We start from the raw sequence: 27,198 nt of genomic DNA, 5'->3' as shown, positions 1-27,198 counted from the left end.
TTTTCTTTCATGGAAAGTATGTTCCATTGTAATTTATTGTGGTTTGTTGTTTTTGTTTGTGAGTGATATTTGTCTGTGACTTGACATTCAGGCTAGTGGAAATCAGCTTGTGGATATGAGTTAGCTCATCAGTTGGTAAAATTGCACTTGAAGTGACAGAGAGAGACAAGAACTGCATGTATTTTTACTTGGATTTAATGTTAATGTATTTTGACTGTATTTATATTCAGCAAGCATATTTTAAAGTAATTATGATAGGTATCTAAGGAGAAGCAGTGTCTTTTCTTACACCAAATGATTACAGTTAGAAAATGAGGCAAGCTTTTGGTTAAAACAACACAATATAAACTTTGCGTGATTAAAATTGCAAAGTCAAAGCTCTTGAGTTTATGTAACTTTGATTTGCTCACTTCCTGCACAAACTTATTTCTGATATTTGTAGAATTATTCTGTTTGATTATAACTTGTTCAAGCTTGAGTGGGATCTTCCTAAGACCATGTTGATGACAAACTGAAATTTCAGTGCAGAATCCAGGTCTCCCAGGGCTGGTTTTCTCATGCCAGACTGTTCTGACGTCTTTCCTGCAGCTTTGTTTGTAAAGAAACTGAAGATTTAACCTTAGGATTTGCTCTTAAATTTTGACCTGACCCTTCATTGAATTCAAACCTGTTTGTGCTGCAGGCAGAAGTCAGGAGAGATGCTACCAAAATTTATGCGTTGGTAGTAAGAGGGATTTTCATAACCTAAAGTATAGCCAGCTTGTTTTAACGAACATCTGTGATCTTTTCTGCATAAGGGGAAACAGAATAATAGGACATTTTCAGTCAGTAGTACTACTGGCTCTGCATGTAACATTAACTTTAGACTAATTTTAAGACCCTCCTTGCAACAGATGAAGGCTCTTCCAAAGATTTCCTAGGCAAAACAGACTTTAAATCTATCAGACTATCCTCCTCTGTGTTTACCTAATTATGTATGTTATGGATTAGAATTATTATAGATTGTATTTCTCCTGTAAATGGGAGGAGAGTATTATCCCCTGTGTTGTCACTTTGGTGATCACACACCTGTTGGGCCTAATTATTTGTTCTTGGAGTTTTTTTCCTACTAGAATTTCTGTTTGCCTGGGTGTGTTGATTGGCTGAATGTTTCCCGTTTGCTCTCATACCTTCATTTTTCTCAACTCCATAGAAAATATTTTTTTTTTATGTCCATAGAATGAACTCACCCTCATATGATTCAGTTGCAAATCCATTTCATAGACTCAGCTTCACAACTGACCTATCTTCAGAAATACCATGAGGTGCTCTTTATTCTTTCTCTAAAAAGCAATTTTCTGAAATGCAGACATTTTTCAACTGAACCCTTTTGCATGTGATGGGCACCTTCCAGGGCAATCTGTTTAATCATTACAGATATTACGCATTTAATCATCATGTATTTTCTTTGGATTTACTCCTTTTCAAAGGTCTACAGTTTGCCATCATTCAAAAATTTAAATTTCAGGTTTTTCTCTGGTTGGAAAGGAAATGGAAGATTCTGTTTACCAAAACACTAGTAATGTTAAGGAACAGTGGATGTTCCTTAACATTAAAACTCACTAGGCGTATGTTAGCCAGAAATTTTGATGCTGGCTGATATTTTTTCAGTCTGCTAGGCAGTGTAAATATTCCAGTAGCATTCTCTGTTCATCCATTACTTGCAGCTATTCCTGTGTAAGCCAATCCCCTGACTTTTTTTATTCCAATAAATGTAGCTATAACGTAGTTAATGAAGGATATTGTCAGTTAAGGCTGTTGTCTAACTAAACAAATATCGGCTGTTAATTGTCTGGGAGAAAGCAGCAGAAACTAGCTGTAGGCGAGGTGAAATGCGTGAAGAGTGGAAAAACCCAGTAACATTGGGTGCAAAAGCCAAGACATTCTCAGCAAAAATGAAGGGAAGGAAATCTGATGTTACAAGTGCAGTTCTCACATTTGTGTATACATGTACTTGTATTCAGTGTGTAAAGGTACTGGCACCGAATTTACCACATGAGAATTTGTTTCCCCTAGGACTGTGCTTTTAGGAAAACTGCAGGTGATATACATGTCAGCTATATTACACCTTTCTGTCTTGAAGAAATTTTTTAAGAAACTAGCCTGTTTGTTCTGAAAATGGACTATGGGACTAATGTTTTAAATTGCCCCTTTTATAGCAGCTTCAGGGGATACGGAACTGAATACTAAAGATAAACACAGACTATGAAGGGCATGTTACCTTCACCTCACAATAACTAGGAGAGAAGCTTACACATCTGGTTTTTTACAAAATACTTTTTACTTGCGGCAGTGGCTGATGTACTGAATACTGAAACTGAAAACAGTCTTGTTCTTTACCACCTTTGGGGTTTTTTTGTGTGTGGTAAATCTTTTGTACACAGAACAGACAGGAGTAAAAACTGGTGCCTGACTTGTTGCTAAGCAGACATATATTGCTTTCTTATGGAAAGACTGATAGTCACGGTAGAGCCCTGATAACGAGCCTTCCCCTACCACCATTTCACTCAGTTGCTGTTTAGTTTGCTAGTCATTGCTTGCCTTCTGTGGAGGGATGGATAGTATGAAGACAGAATAACTACTTTTTTCCCAAAGTTTGGAAGGAAAATTCAGGCCCTAATTTGACATTTGTTTAAGCTGATGAAACAACTGGAAAAATGTGGGTAGCAGGTCGAGGGAGGTGGTTCTCCCCCTCTACTCCGCTCTCGTAAGGCCCCACCTGGAGTTCTGTGTCCAGTTCTGGAGCCCCCAACACAAGAAAGACATGGACCAGTTAGAATGAGTCCAGAGGAGGCCACGAGGATGATGCGAGGGCTGGAGCAGCTCTGCTGTGAGGACAGGCTGAGAGAGTTGGGGCTGTTCAGCCTGGAGAAGAGAAGGCTCCAGGGAGATCTTATAGCGGCCTCCCAGTACCTGAAGGGGCTCCAGGAAGGCTGGGGAGGGACTTTGGCCAAGGGCCGGGAGTGACAGAACCAGGGGTGATGGCTTGAAACAGGAAGAGGGGAGATGGAGCTGAGATGTGAGGAAGAAATTCTTTACTCTGAGTGTGGCGAGACAGTGTCCCAGGTTGGCCAGAGAAGCTGTGGCTGCTCCTCCCTGAAAGTGTTCAAGGCCAGGCTGGATGAGGCTTTGAGCCACCTGGTCTAGTGGAAGGTGTCCCTGCTGCTGGCAGGGGGGGTGGGACTGGATGAGCTTTAAGGTCCCTTCCAACCCAAACCAGTCTGTGATTCTATGAAAAGAATCCTACCTCCTTCCTCACCTTGGTGTTTTGCTAAGTAAGTCACTGTATGGTCAGATAGTGAGCTAGTGTGAAGTGATCTATCTGAAAAATGTGTCCCAATGGTGGGAACAACCCCTCCCTTCCCAAACAACTGCTGCTGTTTCACTCACAGCAAACTGTTTCGTGGACTGAAACAATCTAAATATCTCCTGCTATTTAAATAAAAAGTTAAGTTCTGTTCTCAGCCCCGCTTTTTCTCATGCTACTGCATTTGTAGGTTTATCTGACTCTACTGAGATGAAACCCTGCAACAAACACTGAAGAGTTTTCTGCTGGTTTCATAAAGTGAATCAGTTCATCAAGGTGTTTCGAGCTCCAGAGGTGGTGTGAGAAATGGGCTGGGACTCTACAATTGAGTGCTGCAAAGGGAGGAGGAAGCGGGGGAGGAAGCAAGCTGTTAGTGGTTTGGAGAATAACCTTGTGCAGATGCAAGACAGCTTATGTTAGTACAATAAAGATGATGATGCAGCTTTATGAGTGAGTACACAGGGAGCCAGAACTGGGTCTTTTATTCTTCATCAGCAATGACAGCTTAAATGCAAGTCAAACGACCCTTTTCTTCCCTCGTGCTGCTGATAGCTCATCATCCTGGCATAGGCTTTATCTGTAAAGTCACAGTGGCAGCCCAGTGAGTGCTTTGCAATACTCAGTAACTACCTTGGAGATTTTAAGAGGAATTATGACTTCCTTTTTTCCCCTCTTCAGGTATTTTAAAAGGTCCAGAACCTGGATAGGATGATTAGGGGGACAGGAAGATGGTCAGTGCTCATTCCTTTCCAAATAGTCTTCAGTATTTAGTAGTGTGTTTTAAAAACATGCTGCATTCACAAAGAAGAAAACACTTTTCTTCTTTGCTCCATGCTATATTAGATTTATAAGACTTTTCCTCCCGTTCCTTCCACTTCTGTAGAAACAGGCCTTGGAAGAAAATAAAAAAAACCACTCTTGCCACTTAAAAGGAGGTAAAATAAACACATCTCTTAACCTTTTAATATACCACAAAGAATCAAAAAAGAGCCTGAGTCCATTAAACAGATTGCTCATTTTAATTCTTAATGTTGCCACTTGCATATTTAAACCATTTTCAACTTGTGTTTCTGTACAACAATAACATTTATTTCATGGTAAACTTTGATGTAATATGTGTGCATTTTGCATCTCCTTTGATATTTCTTCTTGTTCCTTTGGAAGGCCTTTGGCAAATGACTGTCTGCCTTCTGACTCTTTCTCTGCACAAATTCACTTCTGTCACCGTTCAGAGCCATGAAGAAATGGAAATAGATTCTTTGTTTGCAGCCAGTGTATTTCGTTCTTTTTAATAGCTTTCCTGTGCAAAGTCTGACTAGCCAGTAGCAACATATAATTAGAACTGCTCTGGTTGCACTAGGATCTTTTGTGTTATTGTGATACCTTTTTTTTTTTTAACTTCCTTTTAACCTATAAGTGGTGATCAAAGATATTTTCCAAATGTTTGAACTGCTGTTTAATCATATCCTTGGCTCAAGTGGAAAGATTCATGTATATGCTGCAGCAGGTAACTCTATCTCTTGAATGGGTAGGAAACTACAGAAACAGTTTTGCATCCTCTCTTCACTTAGGAATCTTCCGTATATCTGTTAAGTCGTTTGAAATTTGCTTCTCCTGTGTAATGCTCCAGTACATTTGCAATTGTTGGCAAAATGCAGTATCTCTTACCCTTCGGTCTTCTTTGAAGCTATGACTAGAAACACTGAGGTGAATTTTCTGGTGCTTTTAAAAACTTAACATTTACAGGATTGGCTTCCCTGGTTGCCTCAGCAGTCTTACCTTTTAACAGAACTCTCCTTTCTTGCTCGTTCTCACTGGACCTCAACAGAGAATTTCTATTCTAATTTGGTTTATCCTCAGAGTTGAGGAGTGAGCATTTAAAGTACACAATCTAGTGAGGAAAACATTAAGATATCATAAAACTCCCCCTTTCTACTGACTTCTCTAATGAAAAGTAATCTTTAAAAGGTGTGGGCTAACTTTCTGTTTTTCCCCCTCTTCCTGGACTACAAAATATTGCCTGAAATGGAGTGATTAGAAGCTACTTGCTGCCCTCCCTTCAGCTGTAGATAATCTCTGTGGCTTTCAAGTTAACCCCAGGGTAGCCGGCACAGAAAAATGAGTTGTTGATTCCTGTGCTGTGCATTACTGTATGTGCTGTTAATCCCAATTGGGGAGCAGGGTTTACACTTCAGAGCATACATTTAGCTTGGGAGTTTTAGTGGAATGTATCTCACGTGTAAGTGATACAGACATCTATACATCTGTAAATTAACTTATATTTCTGTAAAAAATACAACAACCAAAACCACCGCCAACAAAAAAAATCCCAAAACAAAACAAAAACCCGAACAAAACCCCATAATGTTTCTTAAGAAGACTTGCTAACTGAATTGTGATCTTGTTTAGAGCAAAATTTGAGGTTTGGAGAAGGAGAACCTATTTGAAGAATTCATTAAAAATGGATGTAATCAGTTAAGCTAACATGTGGCCATCATACCCTTCTGCCTCGTGAAGCCAGATTACCAGATTACCCAACTTCAGGGGCCATTCTGTTAAATGGAGTGGTGACATTGGAAGTTGAGTTAAGGCCACTAGAGTATTTTCTTGTTGATACTCATAACTTCAGTGGGTACCTAGTGAAGAACTACCCTTTGGGTTCCTGAAAACATGCTCTAAAAGATATGGGCAGAATAAGAGTATTTCTCACTTCTCTGCATGGGTTATGAAATGTCAAAAAAAACCTCTGAAAGTGATTGTTGCAAATGCTTAAATTTGTAGTAATGCAACCAAATAGTCTGAGCTGAAATTTGTATTCAGTTTGATTTATATATCAGTGTAAGGGTTCAGCTTCAGAGGTTCTTTTGAGTTGCTATATTGCTAGTGATTTTTTTAAGATACTGTATTCTATTGTGACTCGCTGAATATTCTCCAGGCTACTTATGTTTATTGTAGACCTTTCAGACTTCCTTCTTGTCTTTGTTTTTTGTTACTTTTTTTTTTTTTTTTGCATTTTTCCCTCCCTTTGTTTCTATGCTATGTTAAAACAGCTTCCAAAGAACAAATACCAAGCCCTTGCATTTTGTACAGAAATCTTGGGAAGGTAAAAAAGAAGGATTGGTTTATTTGTTCTGTGAAGTATTTCAGCTGTGGTGAATTGCAGCTTTCTCTGGATGCCGTTTGCAGCTAGCTCTACTTGCACTCTGGAGGACATGTGAATTAAGAACAGTTCATCTGTTTTAACAGCGTGTCATGGTTATAAACCTAAAAATTTTGAACGTGAAATTTTAATATGCAAGCTTAGTCTCAAACATTGTGAAATGTCTGTTGCCTACCAAATAAAATACAGAAGTGATCCAAATGTATAAAATTCATTCTTATTTATACTGTTATTTTGCTTCCTGGTGTCTCTTTATAATGTGATGCCTTTGTTCTTTCCAATAGCTGAAAGAGATAGATGCCAAAAAGATTGTCAGAGCAATGTTGTCTTATGTGTGGCCCAAAGACAGACCAGACCTGCGAGCCAGAGTAGCCATATCGCTGGGGTTTTTAGCAAGTGCAAAGGTAAGAACAGATACTTCATTGTACTGTGATAGCTACTATTTATCTGGAGTTCATACAAAGAATAACTTTCTTTTTCATTATTTATTAAGGGCTTTTACAATCTTAAGATGCTTGTTTCCTATGTGAGGAGCGTATAGTATTAGTAATAATAGCTTGGATTTTTTAACGGGGTGTGTGTGCACGTGATATGCGTGTGTGTCGTTAGGGAGATGATGATGATGACCAGAATTTATTTCCATTGCTCACGTTAGTTTAGCCCAGGATTTTCCATCGCAAATTAATCATTTTCATCATGAGTTACAGGAAATGTGTTAAAGGTTGCTTACAGGTCTTCTCTTCTTGTGCGGTGCTGTATCCATCACACAGGATTTCTTCAAGGTTCTGTGCCCATTCTCTACTCTGAACTTGAGCAATGTGGTGGTATCTACTCACAACTCTTGATGTGCTGGGGAAAAAGGGATTCAAGTTACAGTCTTTTCTTGATATTTGTGAGACAACAGTGGAATTTCTGTTTCAAGGATTCCTCTGGTGTCCTGATGTGAAAGAAGCTGTATAACTTATTTTTTATATAGAACTGTGCTTTCATTCAAATGATTTTTCTTGTAGTCTTTTGATTATGAAATGGAGGGTTGCTCTTACCTTTACTTTGTTGTGTGAAAAGATCTCTTATTAGTATTTATTAGTGCTAAAGCTTTATGCAGGTTAATGGAGGATATAATTCAAATTTTGTGCAAACCTTGTAGAAAGAGTTCAGAAGAGCAAATGTTAGCTTTGTGCAAAAAATCTTTTTCTTTTGGAGAAAAATAAGTATGTGATTGCAAAATATTGGGAGTAAATTTCATTGAGACGTATGGCTCAACTGGGTTGCTTCTAAGTATGGCAATTTTTAGCAAACATAAAGCTAATATTAGTATCTTGCTGGAATAAGCTAAAGTAGGTACTGCTTAGCAATGAATTTTAGCACTTAAGCTAGTTGCATTAGCAACTTATTAGCATTCAGTAACATTGCCATGTTATAAAAAGAGAGAAGAAACAAATTTCAGCTATGTAGGTGTTAAAAGAAAAGTACTTGGAAGAGAAATGTGCTCGTTTATTTGAGCTGAAGAGGAAAGGCCAATCTTTTGCTCTACAGCTCTTTCTCATGAGCAATCTGTCAGGTGCTGGCTGGTGCTGTCTGCAGTAGGTATTTGGGTTTGTGCTGCTGTTCAGGACGTTGCTGATAATGCAGGTGACAACATGCAGAATATGGCATGTCTGTACAAGTAAACTTCCACCCTCGTGTGCCTCTGCGAATTATACAGCAGTGCTTTTGATTATGCTTCAGCTATCTGGGAAACTAGCTGCTCAAAATGCAGATGCTAGGAGCATTTTGCCTTGTATACTGTGCAGTTGCCCTGAGAATAATATTTAACTGATGGTATGCTTGCTTCATTGAGGTTTTGTCATATATATTTAAGAAAATCCCATTTACCAGATGGATATGAAATTTCTTCTAACTCACTTTCTTTTTAAAACCTCTTATTAGTAATGTTAATAATTGAAAGCAATTCTGAAATGTTTGAAGTGTTTTTTTTTTCTTTTTCTCTTCTATTCTTCCCTCCCACTTGCCTAATTTATAGGGTTGTATGAATATGATGGAGAACGTGAATTCAGAATCTAATCCTGCATGTGGCAGCATTGTACCTTGCTTTTAGGAAATCTATTAATGTTTCAAGCAGCTTTCTGGGGTGTAACGAAAACAAAATTGCTGGCCAGGATGCCCAACTCCTGCAAATAGCTCTGCATTTGGTATGATACAGAGCCATTACATTTCTACTGGGAGAGAGAGATGTTTCCCCCTGTCAGAAAATCAGTTACTTCCCCAAAGAGCAGAACACTGCTCTTTGGGGAAGTAACTGGATGTTTGGATCTCTCTAAGTGTTCTCTTAAATTTCCTACTTTAGATTCTGTACAAGGCAGCCTGGAAGCCCTAATGTCCAGAGCAGATTCCCAGAAGCAGAGCAGAAAACCTGTTGAGTTTCACCCAGGTTTTGGGAGATACCTGTTAAAACAGAAGTGGTTTGTGAGAATACTTGTTTTGGCAAACACGGATTTCATTGGGAAAACACACAGCAAGCTCTCCACAGAATATATATAACTGGCTGGGGTGAAAAATTCCCTGGATGTCTTCTAGCTATCCTTTGCTAATGTTCTTTTTGTTCCCTTTCTGTAATAACAAAGCTGTGTTAGAATTCAAACGTTTTCAGATAACTGCAATTTAGCAAGTTACCCCCTCAGCACCTGAGCTATGCCCACTCTTCCTTTGTGGGGTAAGTTTTCTTAAAATTGCTTCATACTCTACATGTGCTAAGTATGCATGTAATGATTCATGTGGCATAACTGACATGCAGTAGTTTGTTACAGAGTTATAGTAAGTCTGTCATATATTTGAGCCCTGAACGTCTGCTTTTCTTCCAGAGCAAACTAAAGGTCACTTTGTCCTAGAGAAAATGAAATACAAGTTAGTTTACCTGTAGCTTGCCTGGACCACGTATAATCCTGTGCAGTTTCCTTATTATCCCATTTGGGATCCCTTTGTTCTGATTGCTGGTGAGGTTAATTACAGTGTACTTAACGGACCACACAAGCAGTGGGTTACAGTTTCTCTGCTATATAGTTGTGTCAGTGTAAGAATGCCAGCATATCTTTCCCCTCACTGCAGTCCTAGCCCAGTTTCTTTGTTCACTATGAACTTGTCTGCATCTGAAGGATTTACATCCTTATTATGGATTTTCTCTGAAGGCTGCTCATTCTTAGGGGTTTTGCATAGAGAACTACATGATCACGATGTCTGCTGCTAGTCACCTTCCCCAATAAGAAGTACTTTTGTAAGCCATTTGGCCAATTTCTTCTGAGTTTGACAAAAGAGTTTGGTGAGGTTTTATACCTCTATATTCACAAAGTTAAGTTTCCAGTTAGAAGAAAAAATCAAATAGTGACTCTCTCGGACAGAGGCTGTAGGGTGGCTTCAATTTTATTCTAAGAAGACTCCAGAGAAATGAGAGGAGAGATAGCCACAGATCCTCAGCCACAGGAAAAAAATGAGTTTGCACCCGGTTTGATTGGGCTTAGCTACCCACAAAACACAAAGCTGGAGATCATACCTCCTTGTCTTGCTGCTTGAGAAGTAATTTGTCTCTTTAAATCTTCTGGTTCAGTAAAATTCAATTTCAAAACAAAAGGCAGCTTGTGTGCAGTTACTGAAGAGCCTGCAGTTACAATCTGTCTCGACTCCTTTTGTGGGGCCCAGTTGCCTGTCATTGAACAAATTATTGTGATTTTTGGTTCCTTTTTGTCTACACATAACCACTAGTAGTATTGTTAGCCTTCAAAGTGAGCTGTTTGGATGGCTTTTTATGACTGGGAGTTGACAGGATGGAGTCTGCTCTAGGGCTAGTAAGGTCTTTTTTCCCTTGGAAGATTTGTTGTATTATGACATGCTTTAAATTTTTATTTTAAATATTTATAGCCTATCTAGACATATGTGATTGGAAAGATGCAACGGGAAGATAGGTGAGAGTAGTGCACAAGGCATTATGTATGTTTTCAGCCTGCTCAGGATCTACATACCTGGTTTTTCTTTTTCCATATTCCCTGTCCCATTATTTTTTGTCTCTGCTGGAGTATGTATGCCTTTACTTTTCTGTGTCTTCTCTTTGTCTTCTGTGACACAAGAAGAAAAAGTGCTCGGGCTTCTGAGAAGCTGGATTAAACACATGAATATGACAAAATCACTTGTCACCTCTGTCAGCCCTTAATGATTTTTGGCCTCTTGGTCACAGACCAAGCATATGTTATTCATGAGCTAGAGAAATCTTTCAGACTATCTGCATTTCTACTGACTGCTAATTCTGTAAGTTTCAGGAGAAGAAATTGTTCAGTAAGGAGGCAAGACACAAGTGTTGTATTGTAAATTTTGTCTGCATGCAAAGATAATGGTACCTATCTGATCAGTTAAGTATGTACTATGATCTTGGTGTTTGAGCTGTTTTTGTGGGCTCAGATGGAGTTAGATAATTATAATAAACCTTTAGAAACTGTTGGCTTTTTTGAGAAGTTTCAGGTGAAGGTATTTTTATTTATTTATTTATTTTTACTCTTACTGGAAAAAGTACATTTCAAGTCATTAAATGCAAAGAAGGATTGAAGCCAGATGCTTCTTCCCTCTTTTTGACCACCTTTTGTAGCTCCTTGAGCAGCCTTGCTTCTGTTAGGGATGGAGTTTTCTCTTTATATTTCCACAAATTGAGTTGTTGGATGTCTACATTTATATTGGTCCAGAGATAAATTCAGTCATCTTCAGGTCAATATTTCTTGTTGAATTATTGGCAAAAGAAGAGTTCACTGTAGACCAGTTTTATCGTGTTGGGGCTCAGCCTGTCACTAATTCATCATTTTTATTAAACAAGAAATACTGGGAAAAGCAAAATGAAAGGTAAGACTGTTTGCCTTAAAAGTGGTGTAGTCCCACAAGGGAACAGAGATGATGATGCATTGTCAGCTTAAAACAGTGCAGTCATTTAAAAAAATGTTTAAACTCATTTAAGCATGATGCATTACAGCATAACATGCTCTTAAATGTGGGCAGTTGAGTTGGGATGACTTCATATGTGCTCTATTTGCTTTCCAATAAATTCAGACTAAGGGATAAGCTATTAACTCAAAACTATATGTAGAAAATGTACAATTTGATATTAAAAAGGGTCTTTTTCATGGGAGTTTTTATCCAGCTTTTAGGCATTAGGAACAAGAGGGAAACTTGTATAGGTCTGTTGTGTAAGACAATTGTTTTGCATGGTGGCTTTTCATATTCTACCTGGGTGTGCTTAAAGGTTTTTGTTCTGTGCCAACAAATCTAGGCTACTAAAGAGGTAGTTGTGAGTTTATGTAGAAAGCTGAAATTTTGTTTACGTTTATGTGGATGTGATCTCATTGACTTAACAAATCACAGAATCACAGAGTAGGAAAGGCTTGTTTCTAATAATGGCCTCTCATCTCTCTTGCTATAAACTTTGTAAGATTAACTTCAGAAAAAAAAAACCACTGGAAAGCAGACTGTCTTGATCACTAATGAAATACAATATCATGCTGCCTTGTTCTTATTCAAGCTTTACCCTCCAAGAGTCAGAACAACTATAACCTGAGACCAGGCTTTAAATTTCATTTAAAAGTCTATTGGGTAGAATTATGTTGATGTAAAAGAAGACATTTCTGCAAAATTGTAGGCTGTTACTGGCTAAATTAATTGTGAGTGGAGAACTGCAATTTAAATAATACATCTCTCTTCTTTAAATGGACTTTAAAATATATCTGTAGTTCTATTTCTAAACTACCTGTAGTGTAGTCTACTGAAGACTAAAATCCCTGCCGAGGGATTTGTGAGAATCTGCAGCAAATAAAGACAATCTGCATTACAATACTTATATTTTCTATTTTCCACTGAGTATTCTCTCCCAGGAAAACCTGCTCTTTGTCATGTTGGTCATCACTGTAACGCACATAGTAGTATATTTGTCTTTATTAAGAACAAAATACCACTCAACAATTGAGTTTCAGTAACTCTGAAGGGAAAGTAGTGTTCTTTGATTATACTGGGGAAGGGAGGGGGGGGATTTTAATTTCAGTGTTGTAGAGATTCAGAATCTCTGTTAATGCATCCTCAGTTCTTTGTGGGGCTTTATGCTTCAGGTTTAAGCATGTAATGGCAGTAACCTGTTTGTCTGCTGCGTGTAATTGAAGTTATCAGACACTATTGTATACTGTTGCTTTGATGGTATTTGTTGGCTTTCTGCAGATAATGCTAACCTTGGGTCTTTCTTTTTAATGGAGATTTCCACAATTCCAGTCTATTAAAAGGGGAGCTGTTGCTGAACAACTCTCAGGCTTCCACTGGATAAATTTCAGAAGAATGTGTCTGAAGTAGGACCTGATCTTTCAGCTGTTTAGTTTTGTCACTCATAAACCAGTAATAATCTCACCTAGATGTTCTCAGATCTCATCTGTCTTCTCTCAGGAGTTGTCTAGATTATGCTGTATTAAGAATTTGGTAGTGTTGTTTTTTGTTGGGTTTTTTTCCTTTCCTCTTCTCTTTCTTAGTGTATTTCATAGGGGACACATAGGAGGAAAGAGAAAGATGGATTCCTTCCTCATTTGCACTTAAAACTTTTGCCTAGAACAGTGTTTAAAAACAATAGAAAGGGTTAAAAAAATTAACTTTTTTTTTTTTTTTATTTCATCCTATAGTTAAAAGAAGTATTTTCAAAACTCCAGTTTTACCTCTTGATCAAGTACCAGTCTTCCACTACTTATAGTAATTTGTAACACTGGAAATATTTGATACTGGGATAGTTATTATCATTACTAAAAGCCTGTCTTCCAGCTAGAATTTGGGCTGAAGTTATGAAAGACTTTACCGCTCTTTTTGCTTGAAACCTGGTTTTATCCAGTTAATTTACAGTTTTTTTCACTGGGCTTTCAGCTCTGACAGATGTCCCTAAATACAGTTGAGATCTAAGTGGGTATACAAAACATTTGGTATAGAGAACTGAAATATCTTTGTCAATCTGTTTTACTTTTTTGTTTCTTTGCATGTAAAATAATTGTCATGTACCCACAGTTTTTTTTCCAAATATTGAAAAAAAACCCTAACTTTAAGCAAAGTCAGCTGCCTGTGAAGTATTTTAACATCTGCCATGGTTATAGGCTTGTGAATTAACATACTTGTTGCTAAAAAACTTGTATACCTCCTTTCAAATCTTCTCAGTTAGAAGCATCTTGAATTAATTAAATTATTAGTTATATGAAGTCTGACAGCAATTTTTTCTCTTACTGTTCTTTGTAACAATGGAGTGTTAACAAGACCTAAGAATTTGATGTTTTCTTTAAGATTTTCAGTATTTTCTCATGCCACAATTTACATATGCAGCTGTCTTGCTTTTTGCCTGTAGAGGAGACACCACTGTTGGAGGAGATGCATTTGGTTTTTGGTGCTCTTACAAAAATATCTAGTGACATACTGTATGTTAGGTTGTGGATAGGACTTTGGTATTTTGTTTGAAACCTCATGTTGTTAAGCAATTTGTAGTGTTTTGTAGACTGTAGAGAAAGTCATTTGTGCTGCTGAGCCAAACGCTGGGTTTCATGTAGGTATTGAGTTGATGTTTATAGTGATGTTGCAAATGGAAAGCGTTATTTAAATATTAAGGTAGTATTAACAGTCAGAAGAGACAAAGGATAGGTTAACTTTTCTTTGACTTCACTAGAGTTTTGGCTTAATACATCTCGACTGACCCAGTGTTAGCAATATGTGGGTGAATTGTAGTAGTTCTTCATACTGCACAGTGCCAGTATCACAAAGATCAAACAACCTGTAACGATGACATAATTCAGTAGCATTGTGAGTGTGCATCATGCAGTGTCTGCTGCTTGATTAATTTCCTAGTCTTGCCATTGCTGTACTGAGTTTAAGTGCCTTTGCAGTGTACAGTTTGTTTAGCGTAAAAATTTATATATAAAAGGAGCCAGCGAGAAAAACAAATTAACTCTGCAGTCCCAGGAGTAAAGACTTAATAGTATGGAGAATATTGTGCTTGAAATCAAGAGAGCCATCTCACCTGCACTAAGAAGTTGAGGACTAAATATAACAGTTCAGCAATTTCAGAAAAAAAGTCTTGCTGCATAGATACATGTTGTAATGCATATGGACTAATTGATGTTCTTATGCTTTTAGGCTATGAATATATTGGTTCCCTTCATGTTTAAATATGCAGTAGACAACCTCAACGAGGTATCTGGAAATATACTCCACCTTGGTGATGCACCAAATACAGTGGCAACTGTGGCAACTGCTGTTCTCATTGGCTGTAAGTGGTATTCCCAAATCTGTTGGCAAGTGTTAACGTTCTCCAGTAAGGTAGTGAGATAACAGAGCTTCTGACTTTTGCGCTCCTAAGCATCTAGGATGGTTATTTCATAGTTACTTCTGTGCTGATGTCCATTTCCTGTGTTCTCTGACCGTGCTACTGGTGTTCCAATTAAAAAATTAAATAATGTGTATAGAAATGATTCTTGATTATAAATCTTACCCTTTCTTATAACCAGCTGCAAAATAAACTGATGTAAAATGTGTGCACGATGGTTTATAAATGAAAAATAGCAAAATAAAGTTTTGAACCAATTAAGTATAAATTACCTATGAATTAAAAATGTTGAAAATATATGAAGAATGAGTCTAATGTAATTTCATGCATGAAGGGAAGTTGGAAATATAATTATTTTCGTTTTGTAAACTTCATATTTTTTTAGATGGTATCTCAAGAGCTGGGGCAGCGTTATTTAATGAAGCTAGAAATGCAGTATTTGGGAAGGTAGCTCAAAATTCAATCAGAAGGATAGCAAAGAATGTTTTCCTACATCTTCATAACCTGGATTTGGCGTTCCATCTAAGTAGGCAAACCGGAGCTCTGTCAAAAACCATCGACAGAGGAACAAGAGGCATCAGTTTTGTTCTTAGCGCTTTAGTATTTAATCTGGGACCTACCATGTTCGAAGTGGCACTAGTCAGTGGAATTCTGGTAAGTGTTGTTTATTCATCAGTTGGGATTGTCTCATTTAGGAATAATACACTGGTATTTTTTTTTTTTACCAAAGTCTACTGAGTATTAATAATAGTAATTGAATTTACAAGGAAGTTGTGAAAGCAACTACTGTAAATAGAGCAATCCATAATTTTCAAATATTAGTTACTTTAAATCAGCTTATTTGAAATTATTTTCACATTTAATGCCTGTCTTTAGCCAGTGATATTTATGTGGATAGTTTTTAATGTTTTTCTTCAGAATTGTTGAAAAAATGAAATCAGAAGAGTAAACTATGCACACAAGTGCCAGATAATGGTAAATGTGTAAATACTGAGGAAGCAGCATATAAATGTCTGGGAATGTTGTGTCTTAGTGGGTTGAGGATGGAGTGATTATTGGCTCTCTTCTGAATGCTCTGGTCTTTTCTTATCCAGAACTTAGAAGTGAAAATTATCTTTTTGGAAAATAGGCTTCTCCTTCTTGCAGATTTTAAGCTTAATAAGCTCAATCTTAAACTTATTTTCTAAATCATATTTACTATCTTTGAAATTGGCAACATTGGATATTTATATGCTAAAATCTAAATCTTGATTGTGTAGCTTAGACTAAATAAAAAGCAAGAATCTTGTTTTGTTTATTTCCCTTCCTTTTAGAACTTAATCAAATTTGAATGTAGCAATATGAGTTAAAACCCCTGTTGGTACTGGGTTAAGTTTTATAACCTTTAAAAGTTGCAAATCAAGCTGGCTGTCAGCCAACCTGCCATGATGCTTTAATTTTTCTTCTTGCGGCTTTTCTTTCCTGGTGTACCCTAAAATAGAGAAAACACTTCATAAATTGTTTTGCAAGGCCATTTCTTTCTTCATCTGCACTCTTCAACTTTCTCTCACAATCCACCCAAAAAGCACAGAAACAGATACTTATTTGTGCCAACAGCACAAACATCAGCAACATTTATGTTTTATAATGGCAAAAATAACTTGCCAGTATTTTGTTATGCACTCGCTCTTGGTTATCTCCTCCTACCTCTGTATCTGTACCCTTCTCTGTGCTACTTTCCTCTTGGGTTTGTGCCTGTATTTGGTCTTAAGCTGTTCAGAGCAGGGAATGTGTTGGGAGAGACCTTCAGAGTTCTTGTCTTAGGCTAAGCTATCATAATTTTGAGACAACAGTGAAGCTTTGAAATTATTATAACTTCTATTTTATTTTAAATATTCTAGTATTACAAATGCGGTGCAGAGTTCGCTTTAGTAACGCTGGGGACGCTAGGAGCCTATGCAGCATTCACAATAGGAATTACACAGTGGAGGTAAGGCATGCCCTCAGATTCATCATGGTACTTAGTGTTGCCTCAGCCTGAACTCTTGACTGAATTAAGCCTTCTTTTTACAGGACTAAGTTTCGAATAGAAATGAACAAAGCAGATAATGATGCGGGTAATGCTGCAATTGACTCGCTACTGAATTATGAGACTGTGAAGGTAAGACGGATCTTTACTCCTAGGCTCTTTATCTTACTTCTGTCAGCCTAAGGAAAGTGAGTCATAAGATTCATCTTTTATAGGGCTATGTATTTGGAGCAATAACATAATTTTAAAACATTATTCATTGCAAGAGTACTACATGATAGTGACAGAGTAGCATGAAAGTTGTTAGTAGGGTTTTAAAAAAATCTGTTTGGTAATAGAGTGAAAAGTTTTTTCATGACTGAATTGCCTTGGCCATCAGTTTCTGCAAAAACTTAAAGCCTTAAAGCAGCTTCTCTTGTTTGCAAAACTGTTGTCTGAATGGCAACCTGCAATGTACTGTCTTCTCAAATGACCACATGTACTGTGTTCATTACCTGTGGTGGTTTGTAGCACTCCATTACACTGTTCGCATGAAACAACAGATCTCTCTTGATTCTTTGACTGCTACTATTAAAAAATCCTATGGGCAGTTTTGAAATTGTCCAGGCTTACTCTTACTTTATGCTTCTTTTAACTGGAGGGCTAGAACTGTAAAGATAAGCAGTGCAGTTACCTGTGAAGGACCCAGGAGTAGACTTTGTATGAGAAGTACTGCTCTAGGGAATTTGCCATCATCACAGTGATAAGAGTGTTCTAGTAGATAGAGGACAGTAACTTTTTCTTCTTTTTAGTATCTGGTGGCATCTTGGTGTTTGGTTTTGATGTTAATGGGGTATAAGTTCTACAGGACAGGCACGTGGTGTTGCTAGAATATGAGTATGGTAGGGATCTCCATGATGTCTTCTTTCCCAGCACAGAATGTGCTGGGGTTTGTTCATGGCTTTTTGTCTTCACACACTAATCTTCCATCTTTTCTGTTTAGTTGTTAGAAGTGTTGAAGGGTGGTTCTGTGTGTATCTGTGCCTATAATATGTTTATACTGAACTGTATAACTAGTTAAATACAGTCTAGTATATTTGAGAATGTGACGTTTATTGCTTTTGTGTATATCGTAGTATTTCAATAATGAAAAATATGAAGCCCAGCGGTATGATGAATTCTTGAAGATATATGAAAATGCCTCCCTGAAGACTACCTCTACTTTAGCTCTCCTGAACTTTGGACAGAGTGCTATATTTAGCATTGGTTTAACAGCCATCATGGTGCTTGCTAGCCAGGGCATTGTTTCAGGTAACTCATCTGTCTATAAACTAAAAATTGCTCTCCTTTACTTTAAGTTGTCTGTATTAGAGGTGTTAATTTTAATTTATGGTTCATTTTGAGAGTTTTTGCTTGAGTTTCAAGTATTTCTGCTTCTTGGAGTATTATTAATTCCTTATTTTATATATATATATATCAATAACTAATACAATTTTATTAGAAACATTTTGCATTTAGAGAAAGATCCTAAGAAAATCTAACTTCAGAAGTTTCTGTTGAAGGATTGTGACAGATGCTTATGTAAATACAAATACTTCTCTGGACCTTCTACAAAGGTCCTTTCTTTTTACCCTTCTTCCTTCCCATATTGGCAAGATTCAGAACTTTTCCCCAATGTGTATATACCCATGTGCTTTGTCTCTAGTAGTTTCATTACCAGTGTCCTTCACTTTCATCAGATTAATAAGGGCACATTATTAAAATAATTACTTGCATGTGTTGGAGTTTTTCATCGATATTTGTCTTAATTTACTACATAAAGTAAAGCTTGCTTATTTAGGAAGACACAGTACAAGCTTCAAACACAGTAGATTAATGTAGTATCAGGAGGAGGCTCAGCAAAAACAAAGTGGTTTTAGAGTAAAAATAATGAAGCTTTAAAGACTGTTAGCATCCAGATGTGTTTGAAGGGTAGACCTTTATATCATATTGTTTTTCTTGCATCTGCTTTGCTCTTTCTAAGAGATTCCAGGACAGGGAAGAGTTACACGGTGGAGGGATAAATCAGTAGGTGCAGTTTATGTCCTTAAGAAAATTTAGAGTAGCCTTTAAGCAGGATGGTAGAAGTGCAGCTTTAAATCATCTTTGTGGACCTGTTTCACCTGCACTGACCTAGCACTTACCTTTAGCTGCTGTGTCATCCTGAGTTTTTCCTTGATCAGCATATTTGGTACTAAGTTTCCCAGAGGTTCTCAGTATGTGCTTTAGCAGCTCTGTTGTGTATAGCATGAAAGTCTGTCTTGATCATGACAAATTTTGTCATTTGGATTTGTCTGTAATTGTATTTAAGATTGTATCTCCTGATTCTTGCTTTCATATGCTGGTTCCTTCCCTTCTAACTTATTTAGGCTCCTTTATGTTTCTTTCTGTGGAGTTTACAACTTTACAATCTGATGTTTTCCATGAATTTCCTGATGTGCCTTTTTTTTTTTTTTTTTTTTTTAATGGAATACACTCCAACGTTGCCATTTGTTTCAGCCACCTTTCTATATAAAATCTGATCATCTGGGAAAATATTTTGTTTACTAATTAAATGTCTCGTTTTAGAAATGGGATAAAATAAACTAGATTTGATTGACTTGATTATTTTTTTAAAATCTTTTGGTGCTTCCTAACAAGACAACCCTTCACATTTCTTTATTTTCTCACATCCATTTTGTCTCAAGGCAGCCTCTCTGTTGGAGATCTAGTAATGGTGAATGGATTGCTGTTCCAGCTTTCTCTTCCCCTGAACTTCCTCGGAACAGTATACAGAGAGACAAGACAAGCACTTATAGATATGAATACCTTGTTTACACTTCTCAGTGTAGATACGAAAATTAAAGTAAGTAGTAGCTTATTTTACTAAAGTATCTGGGTATTTAATAGGGCTGTTTTCTGGCACTGCTGCCATTTCACTTTATTTGTTACCTTCCAGGTTTAATTTCTATGCAAGAAAAAGATACTGTGTAAGGAAGCTGTTCTGCCTCCTCTTTTAAGTGCGGTTAGCGCAATAGCAGCTGCTTTTTTTCTTGCAGAACCTTTTAGTGACAGCAAAAGTTACTTCACAGAAGCTGTGTTGATATTGAGATATTTTTATTTAAGTATTCATGCCTTATACTTGAATTTTTGTTTGTAATTAATGATGCAGAATTTATTGCCACAAAAGCAGTTGTGAAGCAGAGTGCTTACAGCAGAAATTTTTACCTTCTTTGGGGAAAAAAAAGGAACAAACCAATTTCATTTGTGTGACGGATTATAATTATTTTCAGCATATCCAAGCTGGAGTGTCTGTTTGCCTTTTTCTGAGCTATGAAATGGACTGTTCAATTTGCTGAACTGCTTGAGATACTTTCTGGGCAGCATATAAAGTGGCACTCTTCTTTTAATAGGACAAAGAGCTGGCTCCACCCCTACAGATCACACCACAGACTGCTGCCGTCACCTTTGATAATGTGCATTTTGAATACCTTGAGGGGCAGAAAGTCCTTGCTGGAGTGTCTTTTGAAGTCCCTGCAGGAAAGAAAGTGGCCATTGTAGGAGGTAGTGGGTCAGGGTGGGTAAATGGACTAAATACGCCAATCAATGATGCAGAATTTTGTTTCTTGTCTTTGTTTCTTGTGTTTTGCTTTTTATTATTTTTGTTTGCGACATCAGTTCTGTTTGGAGATTGTAAATGGCAAACCAGGAACGTAACATTAAGTTCAATTCCTTTCAATTTCAGGAAAAGCACAATTGTGCGATTATTATTTCGTTTCTATGAACCTCAGAAAGGAAATATTTATATTGCTGGACAGAACATACAAGATGTCAGTTTGGAAAGTCTCAGAAAGGCAATTGGAGTTGTACCACAGGTACCGTGTTTCATTCTCCCCAGATAGTCCATCATAATAGTCATTCTGTGTTCTGATACTGTGGTTCAATGAAGGCTAATCCTACTGTAGTGGTATTATCTAGTTCCTTTGAAAGTCACCATGCTGCTGCTTTTTTGTTTATTTGTTTTTTTTCTCCTTGAAAATATTATGTCTTTATGTGCATCATCATATAGATCCAATTTCTGAAATGTATTTAAGCCTCTTCATGAGAGGCTGCCTGTGGATTTAAGTGATTTAGCTTCATAGTTGATGACCACCCATAATGAGTTAGCAAAGTGGTTAAATTATGCATGGCATGTATATTTAGGACAGAAAATGTAGTCATCCCATTTTTGGAAAAAGAAATTTCCACAAATACTTTTACCTGCAAGCTTTGTAGACAAACATAAGCTGTTCTGTATTGATTTCTTTCATGGGTTTGGGACAGTTTTTAAACTATTGTTCATAGTTTCTTGTTTAAAATATTATTTCCATAAATCTAGGATGCTGTTCTCTTCCATAATACCATCTATTACAATCTCCTCTACGGCAATATCGGTGCAACACCTGAAGAGGTGTATGCAGTAGCAAAGTTGGCAGGAATCCACGATGCTATTCTTCGAATGCCAAATGGTTATAACACGCAGGTTGGTGAACGAGGACTCAAGCTCTCAGGTAGGTTCTTAAGCACACAAGTTCTTTGTATCCCTTTTGCTACCTCAAGGTCCAGTGCATGGTTTATTCCTCAGTTAGACTTGCTCTTAGTTTATTTACATTAGAAAATAGTTGTAAGGCTGAATATTAGTATGAAGATCTATAGTTTAAGGCAACTGTATTCTACAAGATATTTAGAGGAATTTATTTTCAGGGGATAGTGTTAAATCACAGAATGTCACGGATTGGAAGGGACCTCGAAAGATCATCTAGTCTAATCCCCCCCAAATGAGTTAATACATGAGCACGTAGGTGCATCTAAGTAAACATAATCTTTTTCGTGATCTCTTTCGGTAGTGGAATGCTTGTGAATAGTATTGTGAACTTTGTGTGCTTTCCAAGTAGGACATGAGAGGCTTATATATATGCGTAGATTTTCCAAATTTGAGTTCTTAAATCTGAACTTGTAACAGCTGAAAGTTAGGTGGTGTTTTGGTTTTGCTGTTAATAGTGAGATGGGATACGTTGCTGCAGCATAAAGGATCTCCATGTCTTTTGTGTTTCTTACCCATGAATTGTGTAAGAAACAACATGAAAATGGTGTCTGAGAATCTGCAAGCTATGGATTTATATTACACAGCCTTGGTAAACAAAAGAAACATGAGTTCTCAAAGCCCCTCCATATTTGGGTATGCACTGTATAAAACAGCATAAATATTCTAGACTAGCAAGATTGTATCATGGCATTAGCCAGGATTTGCTAGGCATGCTAGCCTTTTGGAGCCACTTCTACAAAATCACTTTACTCCTCCACAACTGTCTGTAATATTAAAATTACATACACTTCTTCATATGGAAGATGATGCTTGAAAGCAAACATTCCTGTGGCAGAATGAAGGGAATGATAATGGAAGATGAGGGGTCACATGGAAACTAGGAAATGACTAAAACACTTCCCATGTCCTTTTTTGTTTTTTGTTGTTGTTTTTTTTTTTTGGGGGGGGGGGGGAGACATAGGATTTTTAAAAATACAGAGTTTATAACTTTTTAGGTAATAGCTAAATTCTACTAGAATACTTTCAAATTTCTTAAGTTGGAGTTGCATTGAGACAAAGCTAATGATGTACATCACAAATTTAACACTTACTAAATGTGCATTGAATTAAACAACAGTGAAATAACTGTTTTGGTTGAAGGATATATTATGATTATTAGGTTATTTGATTATATTTTAAATAAGTCTTTATCTTCTTAATAAAGATAAAGCTTTATTAAGAAAATAAACCTCTTACAGTTTTTTAATAGATATTTTAATGCAAGATAAAAAGGGATACTCATTTCATGAGGTTTCCCCATTTAATTCACTGATGGGATTGGTTTCCCCTCCTTGGTGGATATTATGAGAAGTAGAAGAAAAATTTGCAAAGTTTATTGCAAACCATCTCCTTTTGTCCTGTTTTGAAAAAGCAAAACACACTGGTTTTATTTATAATGGCTGGCTGATATGAGCAGTGGTGGGGCAGTGTTGGGTGTATGGTTGGACTGGATGATCTTAAGGGTCTTTTCCAACCCTAATGATTCTGTGTCCTATTCTAAATCTGGTGAAGTGTGTGCTGGCATGTTGGAGTTTCCTTCTGACCTTGAGACTCCTTTAACAGAGCCTTTCTGAAAATGAGTTATCCTGTATTCCAACCTTCATTTTGTGCTACTGCTATGGTCAGAAGGTCTAACAGTGCTTTAACAGAAGTGGTGTTTAGAAAGTGAAGGGAAGTATGTTCTTTTCTTGTCTTCTTTGTATTTAAAGAAAAAAAAGTATGTAAAATACTTCTCAGGAGAAAGACACGGGATTTCTGAGGTGATAGAAAAAGAGCTCGGAGTGGGCGTGTGCCATTGAAGTAGCAGCTTCAGTTTCTTATTTTCAACAAATTAGATGAGTATTGGCAAACAACAGTAATAAACAAGCTTCAGCAATGTTTGCAGTCAGGGTACAAGAGTCTTAGGCTAATGCTTTCAGAAATCTCTGCTCATCTTGGCCTCCTCCCATTGCGCATTGAGTTGATCTTAAGTGCAGTTGTGTGCTCAGCTCTTGGGGAGTTTGTGCTTTCCCTTGCAGGTGCTGGCTTGTGGGTTTAGGTTGGAATGTGGAACTAATGCGGTCACTGTATCCCGTGTGCTTTTGTTAAATCAATATTTTCATTGATAATGAAAGTTGTAATGGCCAGAAATTGTTTAGTTGTTTAATGGATTGGAGATGTGAAATGCCTGGTTTTGGGTTCCTTCAGTAGTTCTGTAAAAATACAGCATCCGTTACTTTGAATCTTTCTAGGTTTCTCAATAGTAGAATGGCTCCCTAAATTGTTACAAAGGTATATATTAGATACATTTCTGAATCTGTTTAATTTTTTTTTAAATGAGTGAAGCTTCTTACACTTGTAGTCTAAGAAAAAGACAATTCCTGACTTGTTTTATCTTTTTTTAAACAATGTTTTGTGGAAGAAATAGGGGGAGTGAAAGCACTCTGAATTTAAGTGTCCCTCTTTGAAATCCAGGCATTTTCTATGCATGGTGGGGGGGGGCAAAAAAGAGATTTTCAGGACCATTGGCATGGTGTGGGTGTCTCAATGAAAAGCAAAATGGCATTAATGCATGTCCTGGATGTGTGAACAGTAGCAGTAACATCTGGGGCTAGTAAAGGCTGGGATCTTAATCTGGAGCCCTGGTTCTGTGAATAGACCTGAGCACAGCAAATGGTAAGTTTAAAAAATAGTAAGTAAATGGGATTCTCCCTGTATGCAAAAATTTGGTATGTTATGGATTCTTTTCTTCCAGTAAATGAACAGTTTACTTCTTTGAGGACTGACCTTGGAAAATTGTATGTTAGAAGTGCTGTCTTGATATTTTAAAATAAGTGGTGGATTTTTTTTTATAATTGGCAAGAACCTTAATACAACCAAGGGTCCCCAATGGCAGTGCAGCAGCACGGATAACAAGCCTCAGTATCGGAGTTCCTCTCCCCTAGTGTGGTTTTCCTTACTTGCATGATATGGAAATAGGCATAAGGAAGTCTTGGTTGCAATGAGAACTTCATCAATTGAAAAGATGAAGAAAGCATTTAGTGCAGTTCTTACTGGTCTCAATGATAGAGTCATCAAGAGTAAATAATGAAAACCAAGTTGTTTTGGTTTTTTCAAGTAGAATCCATTTCAGTGTTTTCTAATAGATGTGTAATAGACAGAGCTATAACAGCCCCAAACCCTGACTTTGTGAACAAAACAGTTAACGTGCTGCTGTCCTGAATATGAATGGGGAAGAACATGAAACAATGCTACAAATGTAAGGAAAGACCTTGGATTTTGTTATTGTAGTACGTCTTTCAAACGTGGATATTGTCAAGCTGTGAGTTTTGAACATGCTTTAAAGGAGAGAGAGGGAGAGTATATTAAAATAGACTGCATAAATTGTAAAATTCTAATTGCTACCGAGTTCTGCCAAAGACAGTTTAGAATTTGAACTGTAGCATTATTATCAGCCTTTTAAATGGTTTATTAAAGCATGTTCTCTCCTGATAGGAATGGAACATTAACAAGCATATAACGTTATTAAATAGAATATTTTGAAGTCTTGAATAAAACAAAGGAGGACAAGTGCACAAATGTGAAATGTTTGCGTAGCATACCAAATGTTTAGCAGATTTTAAGTTCTCAAATGCACCTGTTTTCCTGTCTGTAAAAGTTGTCCTAAGTTATTCTTGAGTAGATGTTGGCTGTAAGAATTGTGAAGGAAAGAAACTAGTCTGAAACTTGCTTACGTTAGAAACCAACAGGCCCTAGATTGTGTAATGAAGGTGGTTTTCAGTACCACATTAAATTGTGTTATTGAATGAAATTTGCTGGTTAAAGCTGTTAGGTTTGGAATCTTGAAATCTGGGCCGTTATGGCGTGGGAAGTTAGATGAATTTCAAGGAGAGACTTGAAAGAAAAAATGCGTGTGCAAGATGCATGGAATCAAATACAGCAGGCATGGTCAGAGCTTTGTTTGTGGGAAAAAAGAGGATGGATGGATGTGAAGTTACTGTATGGGGCATGGTTTAGACCAGGTAAATGACCCCGTACTCCCTGGTGTATAGAGTGACTTAATGCTGCATCGTCGCTAGTTACCTGTGTGAGGCTCTTGCCTTGTAGCATATACAAAGTAGTTCTCTGTCCTTTTCTAAAAGGATAAGCAATCTTGAATCACTTTGCATTTATCAGGGAGCAGGAACTTGTGTGGTATCTTATGGGACATGTGCAGACCTTTATCAGTAGCAACTATGATGTATATTAAAAAAAAAAACCCCAAAACAACAAAAAACCCCAGTCATGTCTGCTGTTGAATTTAGAATATCATGGTTGTAACTTCATCTTTTTTTTTTTTCCTTCCTCTCCACTTTCCCCCTGCCCCATTCAGGAGGAGAAAAGCAGAGAGTTGCGATTGCTAGAGCAATGTTAAAGGAGCCACTTATTTTTCTCTATGATGAAGCCACATCATCTTTAGATTCAATTACAGAAGAGGTAAATTGGGATAAAAAAAATTATAAAACTTAAGTGATGTGATGATGTCTGATTCTGATGCTTTTTTCTTGTTCTTTTCCTCTCAGAAAGAATTCTGTTCTTTTTAACAGATTGCTATAATGTATTTTCCTGATATTATTATTAAGAGATCTTGTGTCTAAGCCCTTCTCCTAAAGGCCAGAGCAGAGATACTGAGTTTGTCTACCTTGGGACATAGTAAAGAATATCAACTCTGTCTCTGGGTTTATTTTCTGTTTTACACTCTTGAGGTCCCATTCACCATTAAAAGTTCATCTCTTGAAACTGTTGCAAATACATCATGTGGCCATGAAGTGTGAAGCTTTCCAATCCACTTTAAGAGGTGTTTAGATGAGAGTTAAAATGTCTTATAAGTACTCGTGACGTAATGCAGAACAGAAAACCACTTGTTGGTTGTGCAGCATCTTTGAGATGCAAATCAGGTAGGTGTAACCTGCAGTGGTGGTATTAATTTGTATTCATTTCACAGGAAGGGCTGTGAAACATCAGAGCGTTGTGACATCAATGTCATGACACTACCACAGTAACTGCATCAGGCTTTATAACTACATCTTTGCTTAAACACAAAACTCTCACACGAGAAGTGATTTCACAAACTGTCGTCATCAAAAACTAGAGCTAGAGCTATGTTTGTGTTCACTTATGCAGATTATTGGAGCAAATTGATTGACCTGTAATCACTAAATTACTTTCATTTTCCAGATACAAAGAAAACGGAGTGCAAACTATACATCTATATAGTATAGCACTCAAATATAGCACAGCTTCCTCATTGGACCAGAAATGTTCATAACACACGCAATTCTATACAACACTACTTGGATTCTTTCTCTTTTTTGTGCTGCTGTATTTGTCGCAAGAATCATAAGCAAAGCTGAAAGTTTCACAGCAAAACTGCACTTTAAAGACAGCAAATGAAAATGAGTCCTTTCCACAAAAGTATGTCTGGTAATCAAAATGTTTTCTGGCAAAGGCAAACGTTTCACTTACTATAGTGAGGGCACAAATTCCCAGTTAGTGCTGCTTGCATCTAAATGTAGTTCGAGAAGGTGGAAGACTGCTCACAAAGGAAGCAGTGGATAGACAGATAATTCCCTGGGTTGCTTTAACTTTTGTGTTCCACATTGACATGATATTGAGAGGGATTTTTTTTTTTTTCTTTAACTTTCATTAATTGGAAAGTGTTGTTGTTGTTGTTGTTGTTGTT

General features: G+C 37.1%; 1 protein-coding gene across 1 annotated transcript in view; it reads left to right on the top strand.

Annotated features, from left to right (window-relative positions):
* ABCB7 (ATP binding cassette subfamily B member 7) overlaps nucleotides 1-25,952 on the top strand; it is a gene marked incomplete at its 3' end in the record, with an annotated part of 32,277 nt that extends 6,325 nt beyond the window's left edge. Inside the window, exons 4-14 of the mRNA XM_010178468.2 lie at nucleotides 6,791-6,910; nucleotides 14,679-14,811; nucleotides 15,254-15,522; nucleotides 16,749-16,837; nucleotides 16,921-17,008; nucleotides 17,992-18,166; nucleotides 19,582-19,739; nucleotides 20,287-20,450; nucleotides 20,619-20,748; nucleotides 21,252-21,423; nucleotides 25,849-25,952. Of these exons, the coding sequence (XP_010176770.2) occupies nucleotides 6,791-6,910; nucleotides 14,679-14,811; nucleotides 15,254-15,522; nucleotides 16,749-16,837; nucleotides 16,921-17,008; nucleotides 17,992-18,166; nucleotides 19,582-19,739; nucleotides 20,287-20,450; nucleotides 20,619-20,748; nucleotides 21,252-21,423; nucleotides 25,849-25,952 (1,602 nt within the window). The remainder of the gene's footprint in view (nucleotides 1-6,790; nucleotides 6,911-14,678; nucleotides 14,812-15,253; nucleotides 15,523-16,748; nucleotides 16,838-16,920; nucleotides 17,009-17,991; nucleotides 18,167-19,581; nucleotides 19,740-20,286; nucleotides 20,451-20,618; nucleotides 20,749-21,251; nucleotides 21,424-25,848) is intronic.
* Nucleotides 25,953-27,198: the final 1,246 nt, after the last annotated feature.

The sequence above is a fragment of the Antrostomus carolinensis genome, unplaced genomic scaffold (genome assembly GCF_000700745.2).
Source record: "Antrostomus carolinensis isolate BGI_N321 unplaced genomic scaffold, ASM70074v2 scaffold46011, whole genome shotgun sequence".
In the NCBI taxonomy this organism is placed as follows: Eukaryota; Metazoa; Chordata; class Aves; order Caprimulgiformes; family Caprimulgidae; genus Antrostomus; species Antrostomus carolinensis.
The sequence above is the reverse complement of the archived record's forward strand: the minus strand, read 5'-3'. Positions and strand labels throughout refer to the sequence as shown.